Here is a 19,119-nt window from a genome sequence, read left to right as displayed (position 1 = left end):
TGTGCCCTCTCGAAAGCTTTCATAGCCTTCCTATAATGAGGCTACCAGAACTGAACACAATATTTCCAAGTGTGGTCCAACCAGAGTTTTATTAAGTTGTAAGATTACCTTGCAACTCTTGAAACACAATCCCCCAGTTAATGAAAGCCAACACACCATAATCCTTCTCAAGCACCTATTAACTTGCGCTGCGATTTTGAAGACCTGAGGTGTGAACCCCAACTTTTTTCTGTTCCACCACACTGTTAAGAATCTTTCCATTAGCCCTGTATTCTGCCCTCAAGCTTGAACTTCCAAACTCCATCTGCCACTTCTCAACCCAGCACTGCATCCTATCAATGTCCCGTTGATACACAATCCACAATACCACTAACCTTCGTGCCATCTGGAAACCTACTAACCCACCCTTCCACTTACTCATCTGAGTCCTTTATAAAAATCACAAAGAGCAGATCCTGCAGAACTCAACTGGACACCGACCTCCAAGTTGAATGTGTTCCATCTGTTACCAGCCTCTACCTTCTGTGGGAAAGCCAGTCCTGAATCCATGCAGCCAAATTTCCCTGGACCCCATGCTCCTGACTTTCTGAATGAACCTACCTTGTCAAATGCCTTATTAAGATTTATATACATCACATCCACTGCTCTGCCTTAATCATTGTGCTTTGTCACATAAAGAATTCAATCAGGCTCGTGAGGCATGACCTGCCCCTCACAAACTCCATATTGAATATTGAATCAGACAACACTTCTCCAAATGCTCATAAATCCTGCCTCTAAGAATCCTCTGCAATAGTTTTCCCAATACTGATTAAAACTCACTGGTTTATAAATCCCAGGTTTATCCCTATTATCTTTCTTGAACAGAGGAATTTTCCATCTTCCAATCGTCTGGTATTACTCCTATGGCCAGTGAGAATGCAAAGATCATTGCCAAAGGCATCACAATCTCTTCTCTCACTTCCCATAGTAACCTGGGGTATATCCTAGCCCCAGGATCTTATCTACCCTAATGTTTTTTCAAAAGTTCCAGCACTTTCTTTTTCTGTAGTGAGGTGACCAGAAGTGAGCACGGTACTCCAAGTGGTGCCTGACCAGGGTCCTATATAACTGTAAAATTAACTCTCAGCAATTGAACTCAATCCCACGGTTGATGAATGCCAAGGCACTGTATGGCTTCTTAATCACAGAGTCAACCTGCGCAGCAGCTTTGAGTGTCCTATGGACTCGGACCCCAAGATCCTTCTGAACTTTGGCAAGTTCCCTCTCACTGGTGAATACTAAAGCAAAGTTTGAAGAGGAGGAATAGATTTCTCAGGTGGTCTGATGTTAAAATAATCCCCCGAACAACACTTATAGTCATGTTAATGATCACTTCTGTCATTGGAGTTTGCACATATACAGTATGTCCCACATAAACTGGTTGCCACGTATCCCAGAGCTACACTTCAACAGAATGTAGCTGAGATGCTTTGGGACAATTTATCATTTTGGAGAGCCTGATGCAAATCTAGATCTTCTTTTCTAAATGCTATCTGCAGTTATTTTTAAAATGCAGAATTTTAGGAATTGAAGTATTGCACTATAAAAGTTTTTTTTTATTAAAGGGAACTAGTTGTGACTCAGTGACTGTGCCCTTAATGTGGCCTCAAAAGGACACCTTCAAATGAGGAAAATTAAATCGTGCTTTGTTTTATTCTTTATTAATAAAAATAAATGAAAAACATCCTAAACATTGAAACTGCTGGGAAGACCCAGCAGGTCAGAAAGTACTTATGCAATGGAAAACAGAGATTTTTTTTTGGTGATCTTTCTCAGAGATCTTTCATCAGAATTGGAAAAATAAGAAAATGGGCTATTTCTTCAAGAAACGAAAAGCCAAAGGAAACCAATGCATTAGGCAACATCCGTGGAGGTAAGTGGATAGTGAATGTTTCAGGTCGAGACACTGATCAGGGCTGATTGTAGAAGGGAGATAGCCCATATAAAGCAATGAGGGATGAGGGAAGGATGAGACAGGGACTGGTGAGCAGCAGTACGGAGAGAAATGGAACCATGTGGGGCAGATGGAAGGGATGGAGGTAAAGGCTAGTGGGTAAGTACTCAAGACAGATATAGTGTTGAAAGAGAAAAAAAAGGGCGCAGATGAACCAAGTGGGTACAATTATTGATAGAGGCTGGAAAGTGGAAGCAATGAGCTGCATTTGAAGGAATCTACTAAGTAAGGTGAAACAGGGATGAGAGGCAGGTGTAAACAGTTGGAAAATGGGAGAGGAGATCCAATCTTCTCTTATCCCCTCTTCCAAGTCATTACATTTGTCCACTATCCATCCTTCACCTGGTTCCACATAACCTTCCTCACTTATGGGAATCAAGTATCTGCAGTCTCTTAAACGTAGAACAGCATATGAACAGGCCGTTTGGCCCATGATGTCTGTATCTCACCTGCCTCCAGAAGGTCCATATTCTTCAGTTTGCTCATATTCATGTGTCTAACTAAAAACTTCTTAAACTTCATTCTTCATTATTATTCACATACCTACTGTGTGTTAGCCCCTGCCTCACCCCTTCCTCTCACCTCTTTATGCTGGCTCTTTCCTCTCTACAATCTCAATCCTGATTTACTGTCTTGATGTGAACTATCAACTATCCCATTGCCTCCATAGATTTTACCTGATCCATTGTGTTCCACCAGCAGTTTGCTTTCTGCTCCAAATTCCAGCATCTGCGGTCTCTCGTGTTCTAAGCTAGTTTTCCTGTTCAGATTAAGATCTTTTGACTTGAGACCTGAAATGTTAACTCCGTTTCTCCTTCCACAGATGCTGCCTGACCTACCAAGTGTTTTAATCACTTTGTGTTTTTGTACCTGCAACTTCTGGTTTGATTTTTCAAGCCTTAAAAAATTACAAGTGACCAAAAGAAGTGATGAAAGAGCCACAGAAGCAGGCCAGGCAGAATCTGTGGAAAAACAAATTGGGTTATGTTTCAGGTCAGAGTTCTTTCTGCAGGTTCACTTCCTCGGATCAAGCTCATTTCAGTAAACAAAATATTGTCCTCTCTGCTACTTACAAGATAACAAATATTCAAACCTACCAGCAAGGTTAAATAGAGTGTTAAGGATGTAAAACCGTTCTATGTCATCTCTTTGGATAAACTTGTTGGAGTATTGCTCAACAATCTCTGACCTGGGGGAAAAAAATGATGAGAGGTTGGTCTGAGGAAGCTCAAGTCTACATTGAGAGAACTTACAATTTTAGCAAGAGTGAAACTAACTCCAGTTTGACATTGAAATGTCACAGGTAGAAGAGTAAAAGTTGGGCTTATTGGCAGTTGGATTAGAGTCATAAGAGGTTTTAAAATGAATAGTAAAACAGATATTAAATATTACAAATTGAAGAGCTTTGGGAATAAAATATCAAACCGAGTGATTGAAGATTCAATCTCCATTGTGCAGAAACCATGAAAGGCAGTTGAGTATCAGGTAAGAACATATGGCTGGAGATGTTTAAGGAGTTGGTGTAAGACGAGGACAGGCAGGACTTCATAAACCATTGCAAAGTTGAGAGAAAGGCAAGGGAGATCAGCTAGGTTAGAGATACACATACTGGAGTTCCAGAGAATTTGAAGCTTATATAAACTGAGATTTTGGTGGTCAGTAAGGCAAATGTTGGAGAAATTAGCCTCAGTCTGCTGAAGGCTTTCATAATTGGTTGCAACATTTTTACTTAAGATGCAGATGGAGATGCTACAGGAACAGATGAACTAGATATATGGTTTTAAAAGCAAACAGTAAGCTAGCTTCAACCAAAGCAAGCAGTGCAAAATAACAGGATCAGACTGGGAGATCACAGTGGGTTTGCTGTTCTCACATGTGAACTAGGGAAGTTCCTCAGGCAGTGAAAAGTATTGGATGAGAGAGTGATATCTGTAGATCCAAGGGTGGTGATGGAAAATTTAAAGTTGACTTTATCAACTTACATTTTGAAAGTCAGTCCATGCTTAAAAGAGCATCTATTGGTATATAATCCCCAACATAATAAACATACCAAGGCAGAATCTCTATCAGACAAAAATCCATCAGTGAGCCACTTAAGCAGATATTATGGAAAGGAACATATGTTATAGAGAATACTGACTGCATGCAGATCACACATATTGACAGGCAAAGAACAGGCAATTTACATTCTGCTACCAGTCTTTGTGCTGAGGTCACAGTTCAGTCTTAGCTGTTTCGTAGTGGGAGTTTTTTGGGTTTGTGAGGATGGTTTTGGGGACAGAGAGGGGAGCTAGGGGCCAGGTTAGGGTTTAGGAACAGGGAGGTGGGGGTATTAGAGGACAGGCTTAGTCTTAAGTCTCTGCTCTGTATTCAAAGGCCAGTGATGTGGATGTGGAACATCCGTGAGCTGGGATAGGCTGTCCAGCCGGATATTGGATTGCCAGACCAGTATGACCGATGGATGGTGCCCCTCCACTCCACCCCACCCAGTCAATTTGTCAGTGGTTTTCAGAATTGGAGTTCCATGTGGGCAGCAGGAACAAGGTTTTATGATCCCCTCGATTGGCAAAGCAGTGGGACTGGACTCTGAGGACTAGTGTTCAGAGTCCTGCCACCAGCGAGTTTCGAGTTCAAGGACTGGTGTTCGGTGAGGATCCAATCAGTTGTCTGGAAGTCAAAACCCGTCAGCTGGAGCCCCAGGTCAGAAAATCGGTGTAAGTTTGATGCACCATCAATAACTCACTCTAAGACGTGAAGGCGAGATATCGGCTTTTATTGACTGGAAGAAGGAACAAGCAGTGAGTGACCACCATACTACATCCTGGAGACTGAGGCCGGGCTCAGGCCTTGATCGCCTTTATACAGGGGTCTGTGGGAGGAGCCACAGGAGCAGTCAGCAGGGGGCGTGTCCAGACAGGTATATGTAGTTCACCACAAAGTTCACTGAGGTTGTCGATGTCTGTGTATCTGAGTCTGCTGAAGGCTGAAGAAGGCGGCCTGCCTTGGGGTTAGAGAACTGTGTATGTGCGTAGGTGGGAGGGAGTAACACAACTTGTTCTGCAGGTTGCTGTGTTCTCTGTCATTCTGGCAAGCATTGTGGGGATGCTATGTTGGCGCCAGAATGTGTGGTGACTCTTGCGGGTATGCTTATTGTTAACGCAAGTGATGCATTTTCAATGTGTTATTTGATGTACACGCGATTAACAAACGACTCTTGAATCTCGATAATGGGGGGAGATGTGGAGTCTTTGACAAGGCCATGCTTTATGTCAATGATTTGGATAACAGAATTGATAGCTTCATGGCCAAGCTTGCAGACAATACAAAGATAGGTGGAGGTGCAGGTAGTGTTGAGGAAACCGGGAATCTGCAGAAGGACTTAGACCGATTGGGAAAAAGGGCAAAGAAGTGGCAGATGGAATATAGAGTAGGGAGGTGTATGGCATGTACTTTGGAAGGAGGAATAAAGACATAGACTATTTTCTAAATGGGGAGAAAATTCAAAATTCAGAGGTGCAAAGGGACTTGAAAGTCTTTGTGCACTATTCCCCAAACATTAATTTTCAGGTTGACTCAATGGTAAGGAAGGCAAATGCAATGTTAGTATGCATTTCAAGAGGACTAGAATATGACAGCAAGGATGTGATGCTGAGGCTTTATAAGGCAATGGTTAGACCACACGGAGTATTTTGAGCCCCTTATCTAAGAAAAAAATGTGCTAGCTTTGGAGAGGGTCCAGAGGAAATTCACAGGAATGATTCTGGAAATGAAAGGGTTAACATATAAGGAGCGTCTGATGGCTCTGGGCCTGTACTCGCTGGAGTTTAAAAGAATGAGGGTGCTCCTCATTGAAAGCTATTGAATATTATGCCCAGACAGATTAGATGTGGGGGGGGGGGGGTGTTTCCTATGTTGGAGAAGTCCAGGACCAAAGGGCATAGCCTCAGAATAGAGGGATGCCATTTAGAACAGAGATGAGAAAGAATTTCTTTAGCCAGAGGATGGTGATTCTGTGGAAAATATTGCCATAGACAGCTGTTGAAACCAGGTAATTGAGTATATCTAAAGCAGGGCGTCAGGGAGAAGGTAGAAGAATGGGGTCAAGAGGGATTTAGAAACATAGAAAACCTACAGCACAATACAGGCACTTCCGCCCACAAAGCTGTGCCAAACATGTCCTTACCTTAGAAATTACCGAGGGTTACCCATAGCCCTCTATTTTTCTCAGCTCCATGTAGGAGTCTCTTAAAAGACCCTATCTTATCTGCCTCCACCACCATCACCAGCAGCCCATTCCATGCACTCACCACTCTCTGAGTAAAAAACTTACCCCTGACCTCTCTTCTGCACCTACTTCCAAGCACCTTAAACCTGTGCCCTCTTGTGTTAGCCACTTCAGCCCTGGGAAAAAGCTGACTATCCACACGATCAATGCCTCTCATCATCTTATACACATCTATCAGGTCACCTCTCAACCTCCGTTGCTCCAAGGAGAAAAGGCCGAGTTCACTCAACCTATTCTCATAAGGCATGCTCCCCAATCCTGGCAACATCCTTGTAAATCTCCTCTGCACCCTTTCTATGGCTTCCACATCCTTCCTGTAGTGAGGCAACCAGAACTGAACACAGTACTCTGAGTAGGGTCTGACCAGGGCCCTATATAGCTGCAACATTACCTCTCGGCTCCTAAATTCAATTCCACAATTGATGAAGGCCAATGCACCGTATGCCTTCTTAACCACAGGTTCAACCTGCGCAGCTGCTTTGAGTGTCCTATGGACTCAGACCCCAAGATCCCTCTGATCCTCCACACTGCCAAGAGTCTTACCATTAATACTATACTCTGTCATCATATTTGACCTACCAAAATGAACCACCTCACACTTATCTGGGTTGAACTCCATCTGCCACTTCTCAGCCTAGTTTTGCATCCTATCAATGTCCCGCCTCACCGTCCACAACACCCCCAATCTTTGTATCTTCAGTAAGTTTACTAACCCATCCCTCCACTTCCTCATCCAGGTCATTTATAAAAATTATGAACAGAAGGGGTCCCAGAACAGATTCCTGAGGCACACTACTGGTCACCAACCTCCATGCAGAATATGACCCATCTACAACCACTCTTTGTCTTCTGTGGGCAAGCCAGTTCTGGATCCACAAAGCAATGTCCCCTTGGATCCCATGCCTCCTTACTTTCTCAATAAGCCTTGTATGGGGTACCTTATCAAATGCCTTGCTGAAATCCACATACACAACATCTACTGCTCTACCTTCGTCAATGTGTTTAATCACATCCTCAAAAAATTCAGTCAGGCCTGTAAGGCACAACCTGCCTTTGACAAAGCCATGCTGACTATCCCTTCTCATATTATGCCTCTCCAAATGTTCATAAATCCTGCCTCTCAGGATCTTCTCCATCAAATTACCAACCACTGAAGCAAGACTCACTGGTCTATAATTTCCTGGGCTATCTCTACTCCCTTTCTTGAATAAGGGAACAACATCCGCAACCCTCCAATCCTCAGGAACCTCTCCTGTCCCCATTGATGATGCAAAGATCATCGCCAGAGGCTCAGCAATCTCCTCCCTCAGCTCCCACAGTAGCCTGGGGTACATCCCGTCCAGTCCTGGTGACTTATCCAACTTGATGTTTTCCAAAAGTTCTTTCTACATGCTCAAGTTTTACAGTCCACTGTAAGTCATCCCTACAATCGCCAAGATCCTTTTCCGTAGTGAATACTGAAGCAAAGTATTCATTAAGTGCCTTTGCTATCTCCTCCGGTCGGAACTTTTTCACTGTCGCACTTGATTGGTCCTGTTCTCTCACATCCTATCCTCTTGTTCTTAATAAATAAATCAGTCATGATGTAATGGTGGAGCAGACTTGATGGGCTGAGTGGCCTCATTCTGCTCCAATGACATCAGCTCTGCAGGATTACTTCCTACAAGGTGAAACCTAACAACATGTTTGGCTGTGATGCTTCACTCCCATAAGATAGAGGAGCAGAATTAGGCCATTTGGCCCATCGAGTCTGCTCCACCATTTTATCATCGCTAATCCATTTTTCTCTCAGCCTCAGTCTCCTGCCTTCTCTCTGTATCCCTTCATGCCCTGACCTCTTCCTTAAGTATACATAAAGGCTTGGTCTCTACAACTACCAACAAATTCCACAGATTTGCCACTCTCTGGCTAAAAAAAAAATCCTCTTTATCTCCATTCTAAAAGGATACCCCTCTATTCTGAGACTTTGTCCTCTGGCCTTAAGACTCCCCCACCAAAGGAAATATCCTTATGGTCTAATGAGGCCTGTTTCTCGGGAAATCTCTTCCCTAGTTGAACTGGATCATATGGAATAAGGCTACAGTGCAAAAGAATTGTGCAGTGGTCTTTAACAAAGACTGTGGAGTGGTCAGAAGGGGATAAACCACATTCACTTATAATGTGATTCTCAATTCTCAGGGAGAATTTGGCTGTGGGAAGAGGGAGTGACCTGAGCAGAGATCTAAATGGAATGTTGGGGTGTAAAGAAGCAGTCCTCTCGAATCGGGTGTATGTTCTAGAACAGGGCCACAGATCAGTGTGATGATACATTTCATTTCATTTATATTTGGCCCAATCCCTCAATGTCCTGGGAACAATGACAGGGAGCAAAACAGGAGAAAAATATTGATGATGATTATGCCGGAGCATTGTGCTTATCTGAGGCTAATGGACTTAACTCACTGCAACTTCACTCTTTTAGATTTCCTGGAAAATTAAATCCGCTTCTCATTTTAGATTGTGATTAAATGCATTTTGCACTGTTTCTTTGAAGTGGATTTCTCAGCAGTCTGGAATGTAGCAACTGGTGAGATACTCCATATCACCCAGTTGTCTGGTCTGTCAGTCTCTGCATTTCAACAATAACTGCTCTCCTGGTAGCGATGGTTGGGGACAAGAGTAAGCAGTTATAAATAAACAAGACACAAGATCTCAGTGGATGTACTCATCCCTACATTCCAAATCTTATGAAATCTTCCCCATGCCAAGAAAGCTCAGGTTTCAACATTACTCTGCCAAAGATTCTGTTCCATTTCATCCTGCAATTTCTCCATTCTTATTTGAATTTCTCATGTAATATATGTTGTTGGTGGCACACTGAACCACCTACCAGTTTGGAACTCACAAACTACATTCTCACCACTCTAATGAAGAATAGCTAGTATGGATTGCCTAGGTGGGATTATCTACTGGGGCCGCACTATCTTCTCTTGTGCTGTAATTTTATCATATTCTACAGAGACGGGACTGTTGCCATAAACTGGTCTGATTTTTAAACTATGCAAACCAAACAATTACATTATTGTGACCTGCGCAAGATGAAGTGTTGCCATTTTCTCATAAGGCCAACCACTGGGAAGGAAAAGTCTGAGGCAAGAAGCCTGGAGTTATATTACTCTTTTCCGACTTCCTTTAGGAAAGTTGGGGAGCAGAAGAGGAATGGGATTCCCCTACATAAGAGCATGGGTCCACTGCAGCTGATTCTGGGCCATAGTCAGTCACTCTGCATTCATCATAGTATATTTCCACAGGAGAAATTTCTCCACTAAAGGCCAGGCAAAGTACATAGCGAGCTCACCAGGGGGAACAGAGGCATAGACAGACGCTTAACCCATTCCCTCACTCTCGTCTAAATTGTGCAAATGGAAAGTGATCTCTGCCTATGAGATAATGGCTACTGGCTTTCATTATGGGATCTCTCTCTTAACGCAAAGATTTTTGCACGTGCAATGGAGAAATCATTCCTAGTGGTGGCATTCCTGCCTGCTCGGTGGGGTCCCAGAAAAGTTTGAACTACTACATTCCCTGCTTATGTTTCATTAGTTAAAAAATTGGGATTCAGTATGAAGTAAGCTGCTGGCTGCTATTAACTAATTTTCCAGTGAGCCCAGGCCATGAGACAACAGTTGAGAATGACCCAGGCACAACACCGCACTGCGGGGCTTTTCCTCAGCATTTACTTCACTGGATTCCTTCTTGTCGATTGTGAACAAGTCTTTTTGATCTTGTTTTGATTATAGCCTGTGACCAGCAAGTGGAACAAGGGAAAAGGGCAGTTTATAACAAAATGGAGTTCACTTAAGCCACAGCTATGTAAGGAATCTCAGACACAGGGCTTAAGAATCAGCTATTTATACCAAAGGATTAAATGCTAAATGTCATCAGAAGTTGCTCTTTAGTAAGGAGGACTTCAGATTTGCAAATTGACTGACTGATTTGGACAGCAAACCCTGTGTGGGTGGAGAAGTGGCAGTAGCTCGCCGAATGCCCTTGGCCGATATGGGTTCAGTTAAAATTGCCCAATTGCCTTAACAATTCAGGGAGTCAACTTGCTTAGACACAAGGAAACCCAGGAAACAGTAGTGGGACCCTCTCTGGCGTTCACATATTTTGGCAGCCTTTACCAAGGTCTGCGTGATCCTAAAAGGTAGACTTTACCAACAGTTTTGGAACATTCAAATCACCTTCTATTCCTCAAGCAACATTACTAAAGGCTCAGACTATCAGAATCATAAGCATGCATTCATATAACACTACAGCACAGAAACAGGCCCTTCAGTCATCTAGTCTGTGCTGACCATTAATTTGCTCAGTCCCATCGGCCTGCACCCAGACCACTACAGCGCAGAAGCATTGAGGTTTAATATCACTGGTTGTCATTCTGCAGCAGGAGTACGTTGCAGTACTTCCCAGTTGTGAAGATGATCCCCTCAGAAAAGTGCGGACAGCCACGTACCTTTCCAGGTACTCCAGTTTCAGCCAGTTCGAAGCCTGGGCCTCTGTACCCCCCTCTGCAACTAGATCTTTGGCTTCCTGAGCTGTGGATGGTGTAGAAGACTGGCAAAGAATTCAGCGCGATATACATCAGTTGCAGATATGAGCTGAGAAATGGCAGATGAGGTTTAATGCAAATAAATGCGAGGTGTTGCACCTCAGTAGGGAAAACGCAAGGAGAAGTATACTGTTAAGGGTAAGATCTTTATCAGTGTTGCTGAGCAGAGAGATCTTCAGATCCAAGTTCATAACCCCTTGAAAGTGGCTACCCAGGTCGATAAGGTGGTTAAGGCGGCTTATGGAATGCTTGCTTTTATTAGTCGTGGCACTGAGTTCAAAACTCAAGAGGTTATGTTTCAACTTTATAAAACTCTGATTAGGCCACATCTGGAGTATTGCACAAAGTTCTGGTCGCCCCACAATAGGAAGGATATTGAGGCTTTGGAGAGGGTGCAGAAGAGGTTCACCAGGATGCTGCCTGGTTTAGAGGGCATGTGCTATCATGAGGCTGGATAAACTTGGTTTGTTTCTTCTGGAGTGCCGGAGGCTGAGGGGGAACCTGGTAGAGGTTTCTGAGATTATGAGAAGCTTGGATAGAGTAGACAGTGAGTATCTGTTTCCCAGGGTTGAAATATCTAACACCAGAGGACATTCATTGAAGGTGAGAGGGGGTAGGTTCAAGTGGGATGTGAGGGGTATGCTTTTGACTCAGAGTTGTAGATGCCTGGAATGCACTGTCTGGTATGCTGGTACAGGCAAAAAGAGATGTTTGGATAAACACATTGATGTAAGGAAGATGGAGGGATTAAGGGCATTGTGTAGGTAGAAGGAGGTAGTGTTTGGATGCTTTTGATTTGCTTTTCAGCTGGTTCAGCACATCATGTGGGCCAAATGGCCTGTTGCTGCGCTGCACGGATCTATGTCCTGTGTTCTATATTCTTCATTAGGAGACCACAGTCAGTGCAGATTGGAAATGATCTCTCCTTGCAGACAGTCGGCACTGACTGTCCTCAAGGATGAGAGCTTAGCCCACTGCTCTGCTCTGTCTGCATCAAAGAGTGGGTGGATAGGCACAGAACAAACTCCTTCTGAAAGTTCGCTGATGATACAACTGTTATCAGCAGTATTTCAGAGGGTGATAAGAAAGTATACAGGAGTGAGCTAGATCGGCTGGTTGAGTGGTGTCACAACCACTACTTTGCACTCATTGTCAGTAAGACCAAGAAATTAAATGTGGTCTTCAGGAAGGGGAAACCGAAGGAACACATACCAGTCCTCATCAAGGGATCAGCAGTGGAAAGGGTGAGCAGTTTCAAGTTTCTGGGTGTCAACATCTCTGAAGATCTATCCTGGGCCCAACACATTGATACAATTATGAAGAAGGCACGAGTGACTCCATTTCATTTGGAATCTAATGAGATTTGGTATCTCACCAAAGATTCTGGCAAACTTCTACAGATGTACTGTGCAGAGCATTCTAACTGGTTGAATCGCTGTCTGGTATCTCCATACCAATGTATGGAAATGAAAAATCTGCAGAGGGTTGTAAACCCAGCCAGCTCCATCATGGGCACTAACCACCCCACCATTGAGGACATCTTCAAAAGACGATGCCTCAAAAAATGCATCATAATGGACCCCCAATCACCCAGAACATGCCCTCTTCTCATTAGGAGGAAGTATATGATGCTGAAGACACACACTCAGCTTTTTAAGAGCAGCTTCTTCCCTTCCACCATCAGATTTCTAAATGGACCATAAACCCATAAACACTAAGTATTTATTCATTTTATATTTCTGATTGTAACTTATAATTTTTTAATGTATTGCACTGTACTGCTTCCACAAAATAAAACACATTTCAAAACATACAGGATGTCAGTGATAATAAATCTGATTCTGATTCTTCCAGTTCTTTCCAAAATGACAGAAACAGCGACTGTAAACAGGCACGGTTGTTAAAATACTCTATTCTAATTTCTGGGACAATGTAGAGATGAGGGTTGGAGAGGGTGTAATGTAAACAATGTAAATTTAATGTAAACAGTCAATGTAATTTCAGAAAGACAGAAGAGAAATGCTGAATGTCCTATGACATGGTGATGGGGCTGTGATTGACAGTATGCTTATCCAATCAGTTAAGAGGATGCAGTTGGTATCCACAAAGCAGACTTGAGTATGGCCCATATGAGGAAATCTGCAAATGCTGGAAATTCAAGCAACACACACAAAATGCTGGTGGAACGCAGCAGGCCAGGCAGCATCTATAGGGAGAAGCGTTGTCGACATTTCGGGCCAAGATCCTTCGTCAGGACTTCGTTAGTTCCTGGCCTGCTGCGTTCCACCAGCATTTTGTGTGTGTTGCTTGATTATGGCCCAGATGTGGGCTTTGCAGAGGATGGCGTTGAGTGTGGATAGAGTGGCTAGTTGAGGTGGTAGATGCAGGTTCAGCTGCAATGTTTCAGAGAAATTCGGATAAGTAAACAGTGGGGAAGGTTACGTAGGGCTATGATGTGGGAGCTAGAAAAAAAAGCAGGTTGGCATGGACTAGATGGGCCAAAGAGCCTGTTTCTGCGCTGTAGCTTTCTCTCTTCACCGCCATGACCCGGCATGCCAGATATTTTTACATCTTTATAGCTTTTACATGTTCTATTTTTGTTCATTTCCATCTCTCTCTCTCTAACACCCCTTCATCAATAGCTCATCACTATGGCGATTCTGGCCTCAGACATTTAACCCTTGTTGTGTCCATCTCTCTGCTATCATCTTTGCAACTCTAAACTGACTTATTTCTTTCTAATTCTGACCCTCTATTTTTTTCCACAGATGCTGTCTGCATTTTTATTCCAGATTTCCAGCATACCAGATTTATATTTTTATCCCCAGCCTCTGTCTCCTACCTGTTAACAAATTCACAAACCATGCCAAGCCCATGGTTTTTAACTTTTCACACTAACTTCTTTAGATGAGAATCTATCTAAGGTCTTCTGAAAATCCAAAAACACCACATCTACTGGTTCTCCTTTATCTATTCCACCATCCTCAAAACCCCTGAAGATATCCATAAATTTGCATTGATCTTACACTTAGCTGCAATAGCCACTACGTAAGAGCTGACTGCAATAAATAAAGAATGCTTTGTTGATAACATTGCCTTAGTAAGATGAAACATCAAAGCATTACTGATCCTACAGCCTCTTAACCAACCATAAGCTATTTTACGCTTTCTCAAATGGACAGAGTACAATTAATGTCAATCTGAAAGGTCCAAACTCAGCTCTTCACCAATCAAAAGATACAGCAAAACTGTTGCTATCTTTGGCAAACCACATTCCATAACAAACTTGAAGTCTGCATAATTGTTTACATTCCCTCTGTGGACACACATAATAAAAAAAAATTCCAAAAACAAGAGTTGATGCAATTGGAATAATCTTCCCTTTGATCTTCTCTCTATTTCTAGAACAGCAAAGACAACCATATTTATCAAGCATTTCAAGCAAAATTAAGTATCCAACACCGCATCACTTTGTTTCGTAACCTCTCATTCGGATTTTTTTCTGTGAAGACTTTTTCACAGATGCCTCATCCCCTGTGCTAAAATCCACAATGTGTCTGAATACCCACATGGTAGACACAAAACCTCTTCTCTTTCTAACGTTTGTACATCTCTCATCAATTTATTTGTTCATAAGATGTGGCCTTCCCTGGCAGGGTGACAGAAAGCTGCCTGGTCACCCTACCTAGACCAAGAGAAAGCCTCTGAGAGAGGAGCACACATCTGCATGATGGATGTGCTCTCCGGAACATGCTTTGGGGAGGGGAATTCAGAATTGGATACAACCTGTCTGCAGGCATTTGTAGCAAAGTACAAATTAACAGATGGGAAATCTCTAGTCAGGCAAAGCTGTCTTCTTTCCTCCATCCTGGTTGTGTGAGCTGTTGAGCCTTTGGCTGAATCCATCAGGAAGGACACTGGCATACGAGGAGCGACAATTACTGGCAGTGGAGGTGCTCAAGGCAAGTTCTCCTTGCATGTGGGGGAATGTTGTTTTCTGCTCAGGCCCAGAGACATTCTTCAGATTCACCAGCATCTGCAACCAGCTTGAACAAGCATCGGGAGCCAGAGACAAATCGTGGCAAGAGTGAGGCCACGTGCTCTGTCAGATGGGTCCCTTCACCATTAGGTATCGTACCTGAAAGTGCTGGGAATCTGGTTCGGAGGAATCGGGGAGTGCAGCAAGTCACCAAGATGCAGCAGAAATTGGTAACATTGCAAGGGAGGGAGACATCATTCCTTTGCAATGGTCAGAAAGAGAACAGATTAGAACTTGCCCAAGACAAGATTGTGGTGCTATTTCAGCCCACGCAAAACAAATATTTGCAATGCATGCTGTGCGGCTTAAGACAAAAGAGAATTCCCATTTTTACATGCACCGAGTGACTTCATAACAAGTGAGTCCATAACACTTGCCAATGGCAAACCAGGGTTATTCTCCTACCAGGTGGCAGGAGATTGAGCAGACAGGGATGGGTCTTCAATAATGTTAAGAGCTTGCTGTAGGCTTCGAGAGTTGTAAATTGTCTCCAGGTTCGGTAGTTGAGTCCCAATGGTGTGCTGAGCCATCCTGATCACCCGTTGGAGTGCTTTGTGATCTGTCTTGCTGCAAAAGGTGTGCTTAGTGTTTCTGTACCTGGCACATTTGATGCCTATCCTCCTCCTGTGCCCTGGCAATCAGCTGTTTCTTCTGGAGATCTAGCTTGGATTACATCCATCAGGACGAGATGTACAAACCTCCAGAGAAACAGAAGGAAACATATCCAAGCGTACCCTACACTGACAGCCACCTTCTTCTGTGGCTGCATCAAAATTCTACCCACCTCTGGTGTTGGAAAGGATGGGCTTGACCTCGCTGCCAAGGGAAGTTCCATCCAAGGCACCTTGCCACACCACCAGTCACCCTTAGAAAAGGTTCAGTTGGAAAACACCTATGACCACAAGTCAATAAGGCAGCAAAGTCCTGGAGCTCTGCAGGGGAAGGATCCGGTGGGATGATGCTGGGAAGAGATTGCATATCCTTTGGCAGAATGGCTCATCACCAGAAGCACCAGGACCTGACTTAGCTAGTGATAAGAAGAGTCCTTTCCACTTGACCCTTCACGAACAGCTGGAGTCTTAATCCCAACATAGGCTTTCCTCAAAATAACTGTGGTGTGGCTGGGATAGTTATCCATATCCCAAGGAATGTGCATTTCTGCTTTCATTGCTACTATCAAGGAGGAGGTCCAGGAGCCTGAACACCCTCATTCAATGTTTTAGGAACAGCTTCTTCTTTCTTCTGAATGGTCTACGAATCTTTCAAGAATAGCTTGCTATTTCTCTTTTGCACTCTCTACCTATATATCTACTTCATAACTTTTTATGTCTTGTGGCATATGTCAGTGATAATGAACCTGATTCTGATTCTGTGAATGCTGACTCTGATTAGCCAAGGAAGTTCGGAAAGGGATGCAGTTATCCTTGATGTAGCCCATCACAGCACTCTGTGGCATAATGCTGACTGCTCCTGGAAGATCAGCAATTCAGTGAAAAATGATGCAAGGAAGTGTCTGCAAGAGAACATTCTAGAGAATGAAAGCTTGTCCTGCTCAGTCTCCCCTCATACAGCAAACCCCAGGATCCCACTGTTGATGCACAGAAGTAAGAAGTTGGGTGGTATGATAAAAGCTTGCTTCTATAGTTCAGACTGGAAAGGAGTGGCTTACTGCACACCTGAAATCACAGATCTAGAAATAATTTCACCACATGAGTGTTATATAAAACTGAAATTGTTTTACTCACCCCTTGAGGAAGCTGAATCCATGAGCACACACCAAGATGTTTCCATGAGAGTCCACCTTCAGAAGGTTCCCATACAGTGTATCAAACACAAGGCCTCTGCAGATTATGGTTGTAAAGTGAGTTTCCATTACAGAAATAGAAAATCCACAGATAAAAACCGGCAATTCATTTATGCCATAGACAATTTCAACAAATAACAAATATAGAGCTCACCTTTTACCCTTACAGTATCCATATCCATCTCGCCATCCTTCATCATTCTCACCAGCTGCTACAAGATCCCACACTGGCTACATCTTTTCCTCCCCATTTCTCTCCACCTTCTGCAGAGACACTCCCTTCAGAACTCCCTTATCTGCTCATCCCTGACCCTGACCCTGGCACTTGCCCCTGTAACCATGGGAGGTGCCAGTCACCACCATCCAGGGACCCGAACAGCCCTTCTGAGTGAGGCAAAGAATCACGTGCCCCTCCTCCAAACCTCATCTACTGAATTCAATCCTCGAACCATTCCCGCACCGACCTGCACACCCTCAGCCTCCTCCACTGCCAGGGGTGGCTCAATACAAATTTCAAGCACAACACTTCATATTCTACCCAGGTAGTCTACAAAACCAACTGCAAGAACATTGAGTCTTCCAATTTCCAGTAGCACCCCCTTCGGCAGGTTGCTTCCCCCTTTCTCTGCGTTGCCCTCTTCTTCTGATCCTCCCCTGGTTCTTCCATTTCTGTCCCCTTTCCCTCCAAGCTGCTCTCAGCCCCTGACCAGTCATCTTCACCCTCTCACAGTCTTGGTTCCATCCACGTGACACCCAACAATTCACCAACCACAACCCTCACCCACCCACAATCTGGTCCTAGTTCCGATTTAATGATATGAACATCGAATTTTCCACATCTATCTCTTCCCATGCACCCAAGCCGTACCCCCTTTCCTCTCTCTCCTTTTGATCCTCTCCTGAACCCCCCACTTTGTCCTCTTCCCCACGCTTTCAAACTTCTTCCCCTCCCACCCACCCATTTCTGTTCCCCCCCCTCCCAGTTTCATTCGCCTATTGCCCATATACTTCACCCACCACTCTCCCCCTAACACTTTCCCATTAACACCTTCCTTATTTATCAGACTCTCGCTCGTGTTCTGGGCTTTGCATTCAGTCTTATCACCCTCCAGCAGCTGTCTCCAACTTCATCCTCTTCAGCTTCCTCCCGCTTCCACCTATTGTGAGCTCTTCTTCTCCCTATCACTCTTGATCTGCCTGTCATCCTTTACACTAACCCCCCACCATCTATCCTCCCCCCACCCCCCCCCGTCACCGTCAGTCCATTAATTACCACTCGGTCTCACTACTCCTCCCCTTCTCTTCACGTTAGCTGTTTCCTCTCTCCGATCTCAGTCCTGATACAGGGTTTCGACCTAAAATTTCGACAATTCCTTTTCCTCCACAGATGCTGCTTGACCTGCTGAGTTTATCCAGAGCGTTGTTAGTTACTCCAGATTCCAGCATCTGCAGTCATTTATGTCTTCAAAGATTCCAAATTGTCACATTCCCACCCTGTATCAGGAACCCCCGTGTATTTTGTGCATATGCAATACATTGTAGACATACTGTACAAGACATAGCAGGCACGCCAGGCAGAGTTATAAAAAGACGCACACCTGACTCTGTATTTGCAGGATTTGTGAGGGAGGAATGGGGCGTTGTCGCTTGAAATAAATCCGAGTGCGAATCTGGACCTACTCGCCCACGAATAGCACCTCACAAACCGATGATCTCCACTACCAAGGGGAGCAGGCACATGGGAGCACAGCCATCTGTACATTCTCATCCAAGTTGCTCACCATCCTGACTTGGAAATATATTGCCAGCCCTTCATTGTTGCTGGGTCTAAATGGTAGAATTCACTGCCCGGCAGCATGGTGGGTGGGCCGGTATCAGTTTCAACCCGCCTTCCCATGGGCAATAATGGAGACAATAAATGATTAGATCCCAAAGTATATGTGCATTGCCTTATCCACCTGAAATACTACAGAAACACCAGTGCTATCAGAACCAATGGGTGGCCCATTGGCCCACAATGATGCTGCCACACCTCTCCTCCCTTATTTTACTTTACTTTATTGTCACCAAACAATTGATACTAGAGCATACAATCATCACAGTGATATTTGATTATGCGCTTCGCACTCCCTGAAGTACAAATTGAAGTAAATATAATAAAAATTTAAATTATAAATCATAATTAGAAAATAGAAAAGGGGAAGTAAGGTAGTGCAAGTCAGGTCTGGATATTTGGAAGGTACGGCCCAGATCCGGGTCAGGATCCGTTCAGCAGTCTTATCACAGTTGGAAAGAAGCTGTTCCCAAATCTGGCCATACGAATCTTCAAGCTCCTGAACCTTCTCCCGGAAGGAAGAGGGACAAAAAGTGTGTTGGCTGGGTGGGTCGTGTCCTTGATTATCCT

The 19,119-nt window shown here is 44.0% G+C and overlaps 1 protein-coding gene across 12 annotated transcripts in view; it reads right to left on the bottom strand.

Moving 5' to 3' along the window:
- The window catches only part of LOC132392796 (cytosolic purine 5'-nucleotidase-like), a 226,290-nt gene that overhangs the window by 76,498 nt on the left and 130,673 nt on the right, over positions 1 to 19,119 (bottom strand). For all 12 annotated transcript variants that reach the window (XM_059967207.1, XM_059967231.1, XM_059967220.1 and 9 more), the window contains 2 exons: positions 16,657 to 16,752; positions 3,094 to 3,185 (listed from right to left, as the gene is read on the bottom strand). In XM_059967207.1, coding sequence (XP_059823190.1) covers positions 3,094 to 3,185; positions 16,657 to 16,752 — 188 coding nt within the window. The remainder of the gene's footprint in view (positions 1 to 3,093; positions 3,186 to 16,656; positions 16,753 to 19,119) is intronic.

The sequence above is a fragment of the Hypanus sabinus genome, chromosome 1, assembly GCF_030144855.1.
Source record: "Hypanus sabinus isolate sHypSab1 chromosome 1, sHypSab1.hap1, whole genome shotgun sequence".
Taxonomy (NCBI): Eukaryota; Metazoa; Chordata; class Chondrichthyes; order Myliobatiformes; family Dasyatidae; genus Hypanus; species Hypanus sabinus.
The sequence above is the reverse complement of the archived record's forward strand: the minus strand, read 5'-3'. Positions and strand labels throughout refer to the sequence as shown.